This window comes from Hemitrygon akajei, chromosome 3 (genome assembly GCF_048418815.1).
Source record: "Hemitrygon akajei chromosome 3, sHemAka1.3, whole genome shotgun sequence".
Lineage (NCBI taxonomy): Eukaryota > Metazoa > Chordata > Chondrichthyes > Myliobatiformes > Dasyatidae > Hemitrygon > Hemitrygon akajei.
Window position 1 is genome coordinate 22034028 of NC_133126.1, and position 16436 is coordinate 22050463.

Sequence of the window (16436 nt, forward strand, 5' to 3'; positions counted from 1 at the left end):
CTGGATTATTCTGCACTGTTCTTATACGATATAATAACACAGTTTGGACCAATCCAAGTGGAAATCATGGATAAGGAGCAAGAACCTACAAGCATGGGCAAAGTTAATGAAAAAAAGTTCTGCTACAACTTTATCGACTGTATAAATACAGACCAGAAAATGGGACTTCCAAGTATTCACTCAAAGATTAGGATCAAAATGCAAAGCAGAGATAAACACGAAAAGATTAATAAACTCAGGCAGGTGCCAGATAGCACAATGTGTAAAGGTCACTGTTGGCCATTTTCTTCATTATATCCTTTGAATAGGTCACCATTTCAGTGGACGGTATCCTCACTACGACGGGTTATACCCAAGAAGACTACACCATGCTGGGGTCTGATGACTTCTTCTACGTTGGTGGAAGTCCTAGTACAGCAGATCTGCCTGGCTCTCCTGTCAGCAACAACTTCATGGGATGCCTCAGAGAGGTAGAGAGTCAGTTAATTGCACCTGTTGTATTGTTATGACTTTGATATTTGTACATTATATTGAGGTTATGGTGCAGAAACACGGCCTTCTGTGCTCTAACACTTGGTTGTCTATGCCTGTGTCTATTTCCTATTATGGATGCATGGAGCAAGAACGCCAATGGACCAGTATGATTAATGATGAATGTCACGTTAGTCGTGGTACATGCTGGGCGACTTACGGTGCGGGAGCCCGCTGAGGCAAAACGCACCCACGAAAACCTGTGTCCAAAAGAGAGGACCCCCCACGCATAGGGGGCCCAGTCGGTTCACTACAAGACCAGATCAGATATGATTCGTGTCCCACCAGAAGCCCCTGCAGACTTATGTCATCTGAGCTTAATCACACGTGGTAAGCTAGTCCATATATTTATCTAGATTTCCTGTGAATGCGTCTGCGCTATTTGCTTACATTAATCCATGTGGTAGCAAACTCCATGTTCAGTCTTACTCCCCTTTGGGTTTTTCGGTTGTCATATTTATGCCACCTGGATTTGGACACTGTTATATCTCCTCATGCGAAAAAATGTGTTTTTTATACATAAACTGTTAATTCCTTTATCATTTTAAAGGCTTCTATTAGGCCAAAGAATCATAGAAGTCTAGAGCAGCAGAAGTGGCCATTCACCCCATCATATTCAGGCTGGGCACTTCTCCTCCAATGCCTCAGCTTGCGTGGTTTACCTTTACGGTTGCGACCACTGAGCTCTGCTGCCACGCTTACTGGTGGCACAGTGGCATAGTGGTGAGCACGTGCTTCACAGTGCAGGCAGCAGAGGTTCATTTCCGGCTGCTTTCTGTAAGGAGTTTGCACGTTCTTCCCGTGACCGCGTGGGTTTACTCTGGGTGCTCGGGTTTCATCCCACAGTCCAAAGGCACACTGGTTGGTAGGTTAATATGTCCTTGTAAATTATCCTGCGATTAGGCTAGGGTTAAGTTAAGTGATTGCTGAGCAGCGTGGCTCGAAGGGCCTATTCTGCTCTGTATATCAATGAAAAAGTCTGTTTTTGACATCCTGCCTGGTGATAACATTTGAAATTAATGAAAATGGGGACTGGTTGGTGGTTGTGGAAAACTGAGGAATTCTGTGACAGATGTGAAGAGCTGATGCTGGGCAGTGACATGACATGGGAGGGAAGAAACATCAGCTGACACTTCGCCATATGGGTCTGCTTTTCCCCCAACCTTACAGAATATGACATCTGGTAAGTTTGCCATTGCTTTTGTTGACAGAGGTGCTGATGCCATTCAAGGAATTGTAATGCATCATTAGCTTTACAGCTTCACTCAGCTGTTGAAAACAGTGCCACATTGCTGCAAGATCTTAAGATCATCCACAGGCACATTACAGTAATGACCCTTCTGGATTCATAGCAACGAATAGTACAGAAAGTGGCCACTCAGCCCATTGACCTTATGCCCGGACATTGAAAGAACTCTCCAATCACCCTGGAGCTTTTTTTCACTTTTCTCACAACTTTACAGGTTGTCTTTTTCAATCATAAGACAGAGGAATATAATTAGGCCATTCAGCCCATTGAGTCTGCTCTATATTTTCCTGTATTAGAACCTAAAACAGTACAGCATGGTAAAGGCCCTTCAGCCCAAAATTTTGTATAGACATTTTAATCTGTTCTAAAATCAATCTAACCCTTCCCTCCCCACTGAGTCACAGAGTCATAGATACATAGAAAACTACAGCACAGAAACAGGCTCTTCAGCCCATCTAGTCTGTGCTGAACTGCCTACTCCCATTGACTTGTACCCAAACCATAGTCCTCCATACTCCTCCCATCCATGTAGCTATCCGAATTTCTCTTAAACTTTAAAATCAAAATTGCATCCACGATTTGCACTGGAAGTTCATTCCACACTCTCACCACCCTCTGCGTGGAGAGGGTTGCCCTCATGCTTCCTTTAATCACTTCACCTTTCACCCTAGTCTCACCCAACCTCGGTGGAAAAAGTCTGCTTCATAATTTTGTGTACCTCTTATCAAAATTGCCCTCAATCTTCTACGTTCTAGAGAAAAAAGTTCTAACCTATTCAATCTTTCCTTATAACTTGGGTCCTGCAGTCCTGACAATAAATATCCTTGTAGATTTTCTCTGCACTCTTTCAGTCTTACTTACATCTTTCCTGTAGGTTGGTGACTAGAGCTGCATACTATACTCAAAACTAGGCCTCACCAACATCTTATACAACTTCAGCATAACATCCCAACTCCTACTTTTGATTTTGAAGACCAATGTGCCAAAAGTTTTTTTTACAAACCTATCTACCTGTGATGCCACTTTGAATGAATAATGGACCTATATTCCCAGATCCCTTTGTTCTTTAGTGCTCTACCGTCTGTGTAAGTGAGTGAAACCTTCCAAATTGCAATGCCCCACACTTATCTGCATTAAATTCCATCTGCCGCTTTTCTGCCCATTTTCCCGTCTGGTCCAGATCCTATTGAAAGCTTTGACTGTCAACTACACCCCTAATCCTGGTGTCATCACACATTTGCTGATCCAGTTAACTACAGATTAACCAAATCCAGATTGTTGATATTGATGACAAACAACAACGGACCATGGCCCTGCACTTTCCTTTCACCCATGTGCCTCGGAGTCTCTTAAATGTCCCTAATGTATCTGTCTCTGCCACCACCCCTGGCAGTGTGTTCCATACACCTACCAATCTCCTTGTTAAATTCATCTTTGAAAATTATTGTTGAATCTTTTTCCAATACTAGAGCATTACAAATCATAGGGACTTGCAGTGTTGGTACTTCTGGAGAGGGAGATTAGATTTTGAGTATTGTGAAATTGTCAAGAAACGTAGAAGAGCGCTTAAGGTTCATATGTGGATTGCACTAAGAACTCGTTGACTCACCTATTGAGAAGGATTAATTGCTCATTACCACTTGACAATGAGAACAAAGCAATACTGTAACCTTACAAAACAAGTGTGGATTATTGTCAAGAGGCTCAGTGGGAATTGTGTGTCACGGTGCATGATTTAAACCATAGGTTTTTGGGGGATCATTTCAATAAATGTAAGCTCAGCACATACATACAAAACTCTGATTAGACAAATCAGGCAAAAGAAAAATTCAACCAACAATTGTGTGGCATTATTTCAGTCTGCCCTCAGAGGAGATGGCTCATTTTGATGCTAATAAACTGAACTGAATAGAAATATTTGAAACAAAGTGAATTAACTTTAAAATAAGCTACTTTATTCTCAAGGAGCATGTTTCTGATTTGTACTCCCAGTGGCGAGTCTTACTCACCAGGAAAATATAGCAGAGATTTGGTCACACTACGTCATAAACACTGGAGATTCCGCCGATGGCAGAAATTGTGTGCAACACACATGAAAAGTACAGGAGGTTTTCGATGTAATCAAGAAATTGGTACTTTTTTACACTCTACTTGGTCCTGTTTTAAAATTCAACCTTTTTGGACAAATGTAAGAGTTTTACTGGAACAAATTATTGGAATACAACTTCCACATAATCCAACATTATTTTTGCTAGGCGATATTGAAGGGATAAAATCGAAATCCAAATTGAATAAATATCAGAAAGAATTCATAAAAATTGCATTGGCAGTAGCCAAAAAAGCTATTGCAGTTACTTGGAAATCGGATTTATACTTAAGTATAGATCGTTGGAAGAATGAAATTTTTAGCTGTATTCCACTTGAAAAAATTACTTAAAATTTAAGAGATAAATATGAAATATTTCTGAAAATTTGGCACCCTTATTTACAAAAAATAGGATTAAATATATAGGTGCTCTGAAGATAAAATTATTGGTTATCTGGGGAAAGAAATAAATATACATATTAAAGCTATTATGAATTCCATGGAGCATGTGGGGATCTTTCGATAGCCGGGCATTCTTTCTTTCTTTCTTTTTTCTTCTCTTTTTTTTTCTATAGGGATATGTTAGGGGGGAGGGGGGAAGGGTTGATAAAGTGAATAAACAATCAATGTTACTTAGATATATTTTCAGATTTAAGAGATGCAGTGAGGTAACAGGCCATTCTGGTCCAGTGAGCCCTTGCTGCCAAATTACACGCATGACCAATTAACTTACTCACTCATACATCTTTGGAATGTGGGAGGAATCCAGAGCGCTTGGACACAACCCGACAGCCACAAAGAGAATGTGCAGATTCATTACAGACAGTAGTTCACTGGCGCTGTAATAGCATTACTCTCTCCGTGAATCCTGATGAAGGATCTCGTCCTGAAGCGCTGCCTGTTCATTTCCTTCCTCAGTGCTGCTGGACTTGCTGAGTTCTAACGTATTGGACACACCAGGTGTACATTTCTCTAACAACTAATCTAACTGGTCAGAAAATCAATGCTAAACACGTTGCAATTTAAAATACAGTACTGTGCAAAAGTCTGGGGCACACAAGAATTTTAATATAAGTTTTGTTTTAGATGTTTATGTTATGTCTTCTGCCAGCAGCAAACAGAAAATTTTAGATTTCAGTACATTCATTTTCTAAAAAATTAAATGTTACAGAGAAATTTCTGTATTTCGTTTAAGAAAGTAACATATTAAGTAATAGACCACTTTTCAAATAAAAACACAGATTACTTTGTAGGTATGTAGCCCAGTGCATGATTAAACAGACAATAAACAGGTGCTAATGATCAATGACATAATGAGTTGAATGAATTAAAATGATTAACTGAAACAGAAATGGGTATAGAAGGAATCAAACTGGAAGGACAACTAATCCAAGAAGCAAGCAAGACAGCCCAGGTCTGCAGATGAACTGTGGTAACTTCTCCAAGACACTTGGAACAACCTACCAGTTGATTTTCTTATTAAACTGTAAAAGAATGTACCAAAGAAAATTGATATAGTTTTAAAGGTAAAGGGTGGTTACACCAAATATTGATTTGATTTAGTTTTATACTGTTTACTGCTCTTAATTTTTTTTCAGAGTTAGAAGCATTTCATTTTATTATTTTTGACATTGTCTTCACTTTACAGTTTCTTTTATATGTACCTAAGACTTTTCAACAGTACTTCACTTCTCTTCAACCCAAAGAGCCAGATAGATAATCCATCCTGCTGGCCTTCTCTTGAAATCACCATCATCAAGGAAGCTTGTATTCAGCAGGTTTAATTAACCCCACATCAGGAAATAGCTACCACTGGGAATATGCAGACCTTAGCTGAATTGTAGAGTGGATTTACTCAAATTTTAAATATTTATTTAGTTATAAATATTAAATTCCAAATCATTTGTTTTTCCTGGAACCTATGTGATGATTGATAGAAAGAAATGCTTTTCTTTGTTTATTGGGATATTTAAAGTTTGCAATAGTAATCAAAAAAGTTGAACCAGCACTTCTTGGACAGAACTCAGGAAACTTTTGAATGTATAAAAGGTGGCAGAAGTAGTCTGCAAATGAAATTTGATGCTAAAACAACTGTTTAAACAGAAACCAGTGTTTAATAGTTTTCAATGGCCCTGGAATAATTGCTTGGTCTTCATTGACTGAAGCCTTTTGGTCACACTTGTCTGTTGCAATCAGCCCAGTGCTCTATTGCCTGTACACTCATCAGTGAGTGTCCAGGCATAGCCCACAGTCACCAGATTAATCAGTGATGGATTTCCTCCATCCAGGTTATGACCTTTTCTCATTACTACCATCAGCTTCTTCCTCTTACCATCAGATTTCTGAACTGTCCATGAATACCATCTCATTATTCCTCTTCTGTACTACCTACTTGTTTTTGTAACTTATTGTATTTTTTATGTCTTGCAATGTACTTCTGCTGCAAAACAATGAATTTTATGACCTATGCCAGTGATAATAAACCTGTTTCTGTCCCTGTTATAGTTACCATTCCATAGACTTGCTGAGTATGCCCACAGGAAAATGAATCTCAGGGTTGTATATGGTGATGTATATGTACTTTGGGTAATAAATTTATTTTGAGCATTGAACTCTAGGTTGAACAAATAAGTTTTACGAGGGAATCACTCAGTCTGTGTTTGCTTTTGCAATGTGACACATTGTGAGCATCTACAAGTATATTACATTGACTGAGTTACCAGTGAACCGCTGCTGCATCTGAAAGGAACTAGGTAATGAGAAAGGGAGAGATGAATGGGTGAGCGTTGTATATCCTGCAGTTGCTCTAGGGAAACTGATGAGAATTAGAGTGTGTTAATGAGGATGGAAAAGTGAACCAGCAAATCATTGAATATTGAAAGTTGATGGGAGGGGATGATTTGTCAGATGGTGACAGATTAGGGATGGTAACAATTATAGATGATTGGTTGAAAATGCAGATAGGTGGTGACATGGTGAGCACCCACACAAAATGCTTGAAGAACTCAAGAAGTCAGGCAGCATCTAAGGTTCAGTGTAAATTTATGATCGAAGTACATGTATATCACCATATACTGCCTTGAGATTTTTTTTTGCAGGCATTCACAGGAAAATAAAGAAATACAATAGAAACTATGAATACCAAAGATTAAGAAACACCCAAAATTCAAAAGGCAAATTGTACAAATTATTTAACAAAGTAAACACATAATGCTGAGTTGCAGAGTTCTTGAAAATGAGTCTGTAGGCTGTGCAGTCAGAGTTGAAGTGAGTAATGTTAGCCACAAAAGTTCAGGAACCTGATAGCTGTAGGGTAATAACTGTTCCTGAGCGTGGTGGTGTAGGACTTTAGACTCCTGAACCTCATCCCCAATGGTGGTAGTGAGAAGAGAGCATGGCCTGGATGGTGAAGGTTCTTGATGATGGATGCTGCGTTCTTGATGATGGATGCTGCTTTCTTGTGCAGTGCTTCATGGAAATGAGCTCAGTGATGGGGAGGGACTTGTATGTGATGGACTGACCTGTATCCACCCGTTTTTGTAGACATTTTCATTCAATGGAGGGGAATAAACAGTTGACATTCCAGCCAAGACCGTTTCCTTTTGGATTGTAAAGAAGTTAATGACCACAAGATTGGTAGGACAGTTGCAACTTGCACTCAGTAGTCACTTTAATAGGAACATCCCTACACCTACTTGTTAATGCCAATATCCAGTCAACCAATCATGTGGCAGCAACTCATTGCATAAAAGCATGCAGACATGGACAAGAGTTTCAGTTGATGTTCAGACTAAACTTCAGAACGGGGAGAAAATGTTATCTAAATGACTTTGACTGTAAAATTATTGCTGGTGTCAGATGGGGTGGGTGAGTTGAGTATTTCTGAAACTGCTTATCTCTTACGACTTTCACACACAACACTCTTTAGGGCTTAGAGAAAATGGTGAGAAAAGCAAAAAAAAAAATCTGCAGAGTGGCAGTTCTGTGTGCAAAAATGCATGTTAATGGGAGAGGTCAGAGGAGAATGGCCAGACTGGTTCAAGCTGACAGGAAGGCAACAGTAACTTGAATAACCACTCGTTACAACAGTAACATGAGAAATTCTGCAGATGCTAGAAATCCAAAACAATAAGCACAAAATGCTGGAGGAGCTCAGCAGGTCAGGTAGTATCAATGGAAATGAGAAAACAGTCGACATTTCAGGCCGAGACCCTCCTTCAGGAAGAGGGGGCTCATCCCGAAAAATCGACAGCGTGTTCGTTTGTGCCTGACCTGCTGAGTTCCTCCAGCATTTTGTGTGCATTGCATTAGAATAGTGCAGAAGAGCATCTCTGAATGCACAATTCGTCAAACCTTAAAGTAGATGAGCTACAGCAGCTGAAAACCACAGGCATACACATGGTGCCCACTTTATTAGGTAGAGGAGGCAACTAATAAAATGGCTAGTGAATGCAGATTAGAATGGCTGAAGCAAGTATAAGGGTCTGGGTGGACTCTGCCTGCTCCTATCTTTTATGTCATGATGAATGGCAGAACTGACTTGAACAGATAAATATCTTATTGTTTCAATTTTCTAAACAGGGATGGGTGGCTGAAAGGTTCATTCTTTCCAGCAATGGAAAGATCACACTGCTTATTTTTTTCCCTTCTGCGTTATGTTATTACTTGATATTTCCACAGAATATGCATGGGATATGTATGCACTGGAATATTTAAGATGATTGGTGTCTGAGAGTTTCTGCTGTGAAACAGATGGTGACAGAGAGGGCACTGAGAGAAATTTGTGGCTCACTTTGCAATTTGCTTGCAAAATTGCTCGTGGTTGAAACTGCCGGTTATCATAGATGATTTTTTTTTTCTTTTGCCATTTCATGTAAATCTGAAGGAAATTTATATAATGTAAAATGACAGCTGATGGAGAGAATATGATAGAAAGAGTCGAGAGATTTTTGAGTAGCATGAGTCATGTTTGAGAAAGATAGTAATTTATGACTGGAACGCCTCTGTGAATTTAATTATTCACGCTTGCAAGGTGGATTTCCACATGATGGCTGATGTCATTGACATAAAATCCTAAAAACTGTTGTGTCTTCATTTATCAAAACTTGCCATGGTCAGCTTGCTGCTGAATCTTTCCTCCTCCCGCCTGCCTTTTACCTTGTAATGTTCCTGATCTGTTATGGTATTGAGGGAGGTAGAGCACTTTAGAGGTATGTTTTGCAGAAAATACCAGGCTTACACGTAATGTGTGGTTCCCACTGCTGTCTGAAAGGAATTTGTACATTCTCCCCATGACCACATGGGTTTCCTGAGGTGCTCCGGTTCGTCCCACAGTCTAAAGACATACCATTTGGTATGTTAATTGGTCATTGTGAATTGTCCCATGATTAGGGTGGGATTACATTGGGAGTTGCTGGGTGCACAGCTTGAACAGTAGGAAGGGCCTGTTCTGCACTGTATCTCAATAAATAAATACATTTACCAAACTAAGAAGGCCACAGTAGTTCAGTGGTTAGCACAACAATTTACAGTGTTGGTTGTAAGATCAGGATTCCAGTTTATTTATTTAAGATTCAAGATTCCAGAATGTTCATTGTCTTTCATCGTACATAAGGGCAAAGGGGAAGAAAGTGATTGTTACTCTGGATCCGATGCAGCATAAGAAACGCAATAAGCATAAACAACACAATAAAAACACAAAACTACAGATACGTAAGTTTAGCTTATTTCCATAGGCTGATTGTATGTACGTAAAGTGATGCTAGGTACAGGAGTATCTGTACAGAAGGTGAGTCTGACGGGAAATAATAAAGTAGTGGTGGTGGGATGGGGGATAGGTGAATGTGTGGAGGCATTGTTCAGCTTGATAGCTGAAGTGAAATGTCTTTGGTGGTCTTGGAATGGATGCTACATAGCCTCTTCTCTGAGGGGAATAGGACAACCAGTCGATGAGCAGGGTGGGTGGCTTTCTTTGTGATATTGCTGGCCTTCTTCCGACACCTTTCTGAATATATGTCCTTGTTGGTAGGTAGGCTGGTGTCTGTGATGTGCAGGATAATTTAAACTCCCTGTTATAGAAAGTCTACAGCACAATACTGGCCCTTCAGCCCACAAAGCTGTGTCAAACATGTCCTTACTTTAGAAATTATCTAGGGTTACCCATAGCCCTCTATTTTTCTAAGCTCCATGGACCTATCCAGGAGTCTCTTAAAAGACCCTATCATATCTGCCTCCACCACCATTGTCAGCAGCATATTCCATGCACTCACCACTCTCTACATAAAGAAACTTACCACTGACATCTCCTCTGTACCTGCTTTCAAGCAACTTAAACCTGTGTCCTCTTGTGGCAACCATTTCAGCCCTGGGAAAAAGCCTCTGACTATCCACACGATCAATGTCTCTCATCATCTTGTACATCTCTATCAGGTCACCTCTCATCCTCCGTATCTCCAAGGAGAAAAGGCTGAGTTCACTCAACCTATTCTCATAAGGTATGCCCTCCAATCCAGGCAACATCCTTGTAAATCTCCTCTGCACCCTTTCTATGGTTTCCACATCCTCCCTGTAGTGAGGCGACCAGAACTGAGCACAGTACTCCAAGTGGGGTCTGACCAGGGTCCTATATAGCTGCCACATTACCTCTCAGCTCCTAAATTCAATTCCACGATTGATGAAGGTCAATGCACCGTATGACTTCTTAACCACAGAGTCAACCTGCGCAGCAGCTTTGAGTGTCCTATGGCCTTGGACCCCAAGATCCACCTGATCCTCCACACTGCCAAGAGTCTTACCACTAATACTATATTCTGCCATCATATTTAACCTACCAAAATGGACCACTTTACACTGACCTGGGTTGAACTCCATCTGCCACTTCTCAGCCTAGTTTTGCATCCTATCGATGTCCCACTGTAACCTGTGACAGCCCTCCACACTATCCACAACACCTCCAACATTTGTGTCATCAGCAAATTTACTAACCCATCCCTCCACTTCCTCATCCAGGTCATTTATAAAAATCACGAAGAGAAGGGGTCCCAGAACAGATCCCTGAGGCACACCACTGGTCACCGACCTCCATGCAGAATATGACCCATCTACAACCACTCTTTGCCTTCTGTGGGCAAGCCAGTTCTGGATCCACAAAGCAATGTTCCCTTGGATCCCATGTCCCCTTACTTTCTCAATAAGCCTTGCATGGGGTACCTTATCAAAAGCCTTGCTGAAATCCATGTACACTACATCTACTGCTCTACCTTCATCAATGTGTTTAGTCACAACCTCAAAAAATTCAATCAGGCTCGTAAGGCATGACCTGCCTTGACAAAGCCATGCTGAGTATTCCTATGCATATTATGTCTCCAAATGTTCATAAATTCTCCCTCTTGTGATCTTTTCCATCAATTTACTGACCACTGATGTAATACTCACTGGTCTATAATTTTCTGGGCTATGCGTACTCCCTTTCTTGAATAAGGAAAAAACATCTGCAAACCTACAATCCTCCAGAACCTGTCCTGTCCCCATTGCTGAGCCTCTGGCGATGATCTTTGCATCATCAATCTCCTCTCTTGCCTCCCACAGTAGCCTAGGGTACATCTCGTCTGGTCCTGGTGACTTATCCAACTTGATGCTTTCCAAAAGCTCCAGCACATCCTCTTTCTTAATATCTACATGCTCAAGCTTTTCAATCCACTGTAAGTCATCCCTACAATTGCCAAGATCCTTTTCCATAATGAATACTGAAGCAAAGTATTCATTTAGTACTTCTGCTATCTCATCTGGTTCCATAGACACTTTTCTACTGTCACATTTGATTGGTCCTATTCTCTTACATTTTATCCTCTTGCTCTTCACATACTTGACAAATGCCTTGGGGTTTTCCTGAATCCTGTCTGCCAAGGCCTTCTCATGGCCCCTTCTGGCTCTCCTAATTTCATTCTTAAATTCCTTCCTGCTAGTCTTATAATCTTCAAGATCTCTATCATTACCTAGTTTTTTGAACCTCTTGTAAACTTTTCTTCTTGACTAGATTTACAACAGTCTTTGTACACCATGGATCCATTTATCATATGTAAATCCAAACATACAGTGAAAGGCATCATTTGCATCAACAATCTACACACCTGACGGAGTGCTAGAGGCAGCCCACAGGTGTTGCCACACATTTCGATGTCAGCATAGTCTGCCCACAATGCTCAGAACACAACAAATAACAATACAACAAGAGCAAAACCAGCCCCATTCCTCCCTCCCACCTGCGCAGATACACAGTCCTCCAATCCCAAAATAATCCATCTTCTTTGGCCTCCAGCCTACAACAGTCTTGGATTCAGACTCAAGACATGCAGACATTGGACCTTGATTACACCAGCGGACTTGCAGAGATTGGAGTTCAATCTCCACGGCTGTCTGTATGTTCTCCCCATGACCATGTGGGTTGCCTCTGGGTGCTCCAGTTTCCTCTCACGTTGCAAAGACGTATAATTTAGGGTTGGTAAGTTGTGGGCATGCTATGTTGGTTCCAGTAGCATGGTGACACTTGTGGGCTGCTCAGCCCATCCTCAACACAAACAATACACTTCACTGTACAGTACACGTGACAAATTATACTACTCTCTTGAAAAAACCTCTTTCAACAGCAAACATACTGGACCATTGCCCCACAGACCCATGTTCTGATCTTGAGGAATTTAAACTTGAATGATGAAATAAATCTGGAATCTAAACCTAGCGTCTCCAAAGGTGACTGCATAACTACTCATAAATTTCCACGTCATGTAAGGCAGTGATAATAAAATTGATCATGATTCTGGTTGTATTATATATGAACCTTGTTCATAAATGTTCTTTGGCAAATCAAATTTATTGCCTTTACTAGTCAAATTTTTATGGAACTCCAGGCCCATCAATGTGCTTGACTTTTAGTGACTCCTAGTGCTGAGGCAATTCGGGATGGACAATAGGTCACAGAACACAGAAGATTACCACACAGTGCAGGTCCTTCACCCCAAATTAATTGTTGGCATTTCCAGTAGTGTCTACATTTTTGCAAATAAGTATGTAAAAGTAAGGCAGATGTTCTTAAAAATATTTGTACACTGGAAATTCCAACAGAAAAATAAAAGAAAACTTCTCTCCTCAATGTGTCAAATGTGGAACTGACTATCATGGAAAACGTTTACAAAAACTATCTTAGAACTTTGAAAACATGAGTAAAAACAATGCTTGAGGAAGAAGGGAATAGAAAGCTATGCTGAAAGCCCAAGAGGAGGGTGGTTCAATGGGTGGAGACTACTGGAGTTCATAATAGATCAGATAGACTGAATGGCTTGGCTCTTTGCAAAATATTTCATGCAATTCTTTGTATATTGAATTCCCATGTTTTAGAAAAATATTGCACACTACCCAAGAGATCTGTGTCTGAGATTCTGCTCAAGAGTGCCATTTCAGTTCTCCATCTAACCCCATCCTTTTGTCTTATATTTACAGCAAACTAGATATGAACATGTCAATAAATTCAGGGAAAAAATGATGGCAAAATCCTTTGTATCAAAATCTTCCTGTAAACTTTTTGCTCAGTTCTCATTACCAATGAAATGGTGCTGAAATTATGACTATGAAAGGCAGGTGAAATGCGGCGGGGCGGGGGGGGGGGGGGAACAAAAGAAGACTACGCATAGTAAAATGAAGAGGAGAACATTGGGTAAAGGAAGTGCCAATAAATCAGCTTGCTTTAATGGTGTATGATGATTTACCTCTGTGAAACAGCAAAATTGTCAAGGAATTTGTAGAGGAGTTGCAGCAAAGCGTTTAGTGCAATGTTTTACACTGAGACCGGGGTTTAATTACTGCTGCTGTCTGTAAGGCTGCTTTCACGTTCTCTCTGTGACTGTGTGGGTTTCATCCGGGTGCTCTAGTTTCCTCCAACATTCCAAGGGTGTACGAGTTAGGATTAGATAGATGTGGGCATGCTACGTTGGCACTTGGAAGCACGGCAACACTTGTGGGCAGCTCAGAACAATCCTCGCCGATTTGGTTTGATGTAAACAGTGCATATCACTTTGTGTTTTTGATGTACCTGTGACAAATAAAGCGAATCTTTAAATCTCTATCTTTGAGGTAGGTCAGTGGCATGGGTTTTCAAAGTAGAGAACAGTAGGAGAGAGAAGGCTAATATCCATACTGAAAATGGAACAATGAGGGGATGATATCTGGAAGCTAGGATTGTAAAGTACAGATGTGCAAGGGAGTATAGAGGTAGGGGGCCTAGATGAGGTGACACAATGTACACAACATATTAGATCATAAGATATAGGAGAAGAAATAGGCCATTTGGCCCATTGAGTCTGCTTTGCTATTTCATCATGGCTGATCCATTTTCCCTCTCAGCCCCAATCTTCTGCCTTCTCCCCATATCCCTTTATGCCTTGACCAATCAAGAATCTATCAACATCTTTCCCAAGTAAACCCAATGACTTGGCCTCCATAGCCACCTGTGGCAACAAATTCCACAGATACACCACTCTCTGGTGGAAGAAATCACTCCTCATCTCTGTTCTAAAAGGATGTCCCTCTATTCTGAGGCTGTGTCCACTGATCTTAGACTCTCCCATCATAGGAAACATCATCTCCACATCCACTCTATCGAGACCTTTCAACATTTGATAGGTTCCAATAAGGTCACCCATCATTCTTCTGAATTCCGGTGAGTAGAGGCCCAGAGCCATCAAACACTCCTCATATGACAAGCCTTCCCATCCTGGAATCATTTTTGTGAACCTGTTTTGTATCCCCTCCAGTTTCAGCATGTCTTTTCTGAGATAAGGGGTCCAAAACTGCTCACAATACTCCAAGTTAGGCCTCAGCGGTGCTCAAAGTTCAAAGTGAAATATATTATCAGAATCCATATATATCACCACATACAACCCTGAGATTCTTTTTCCTGTGGGCAACCTAGCAAAACTATAGACCAGAGACTGCATACAGGATCACCAAACAACAAACTGTGCAAATACAAATATAAATAAATAAATAAATAGCAATAAATCATGAGGGCATGAAATAACAAGATAAAGAGACATTAAAGTGAGACCTTTAGTTGTGGGAACACCAGAAATAGAATCAGTGGAGCTATCCCCTTTTGTTCAAGAACCTGATGGTTGAGTGGTAGTAACTGTTCTTGAAATTGGTGGTGCAAGTCCTGAGGCTCTTGTATCTTCTACCTGATGGCAGCAGTGAGAAAAGAGCATGGCCTGGGTGATGAAGATTTTTGATGATGGATGCTGCCTTTCCACAGCACCGTTTCATGTAGATGTGCTCACTGGTTGGGAGGGTTTTACCCATGATATACTTGGCTGAATCCACGACCTTTTGTAGGACTTTATTCTCAAAGGCATTGGTATTCCCATACCAGGCCGTAATACAGCCAGTCAATACATATTTCACTGCACGAGTTTGTTAAGGTTTTTGATGACATGCCAAATCTCCAAGGACTCCAAAGGAAGTAGAGTGCTGTTGTGCTTTCTTTGCAATTACGTTTATACGATAGGCCCAGGACTGGTCCTCTGAGGTAGCAACACCCAGGAATTTAAAGTTACTGACCCTCTACACCTCTGATCCTCCGATGAGGACTGCCTCATGGACTCTCTGATAGACTCTCATAGACCTCTCATTGAACCACAGATTGACTCTCCTGAAATCTACTGTCAGTTTCTTGGTCTTGCTGATACTGAGTGATTGCTTGTTGTTATTACACCACTCAGTCAAATTTTCAACCTCCTTCCTGTATGCTGATTCATCACCACCTTTGATACAGCCTATAACTGTGGTGTCATCAGCAAACTTGTATGTGGTGTTGGAACTGTGTTAGCCACATAATCATAGGTGTAAAGGAGTAGAGTAGAGCTTTATAAAGCCTCAACATTACATCCTTGCTTTTATATTAAAATCCTCTTGAAATGAATACTAATATTGCATTTGTCTTCCTCACCTCTGACTCAACCTGCAAACTAACCTTTAGGGAATCTTGCACAAGGACTCCCAAGTCCCTTTCCACCCCAGGTTTTTGAATATTCTCTCTATTTAGAAAATAGTCCATGTTTTTATTTTTTCTACCAAAGAGCATGACTATATATTTCCTACACTGTATTCCATGTGTTCTTTAAATCAAAAAGGTAAAATGCATCAACCCTGTGCATTGGTGCCTCCATACCAGACAGTGATGCACCCAGCCAGGCTTCTGTCCAAGGTACAACAGGAATCAAGCACAACTCTCTTATATTAGCATTTGCTATATTGCACATTTAGTTCTGCAGGTCAGGGTACATTTGTATCCTGTCTCCTCTTCCTACGCTTTGACATAGCCTGAAGATCAAAACGTGAGCAGCCTTTGCACGCTAAATTTAAAACTGAGGATTAAATTGAAAACCATGTTGCACTGACATTACTTTACCGCTTGTTAAGTAGAATACTCAAGGTAACTCTTGTCTCCGTGTCTTTTCCTGCGGTACTCCCAAGGATATAATGCAAGTTTGCTTTTTTTTTGAAAGGAAATGCAAAAAGCAA

General features: G+C 40.7%; 1 protein-coding gene across 42 annotated transcripts in view; it reads left to right on the forward strand.

The window, feature by feature from the left end:
- The window catches only part of nrxn3a (neurexin 3a), a 2216268-nt gene that overhangs the window by 568354 nt on the left and 1631478 nt on the right, over positions 1-16436 (forward strand). For all 42 annotated transcript variants that reach the window (XR_012098174.1, XR_012098175.1, XR_012098176.1 and 39 more), the window contains one exon: positions 309-470. Coding sequence is in view for 36 of the 42 variants with exons in the window: in XM_073039307.1 (XP_072895408.1) it covers positions 309-470 (162 nt within the window). In the remaining 6 variants the exon portion in view is untranslated. The remainder of the gene's footprint in view (positions 1-308; positions 471-16436) is intronic.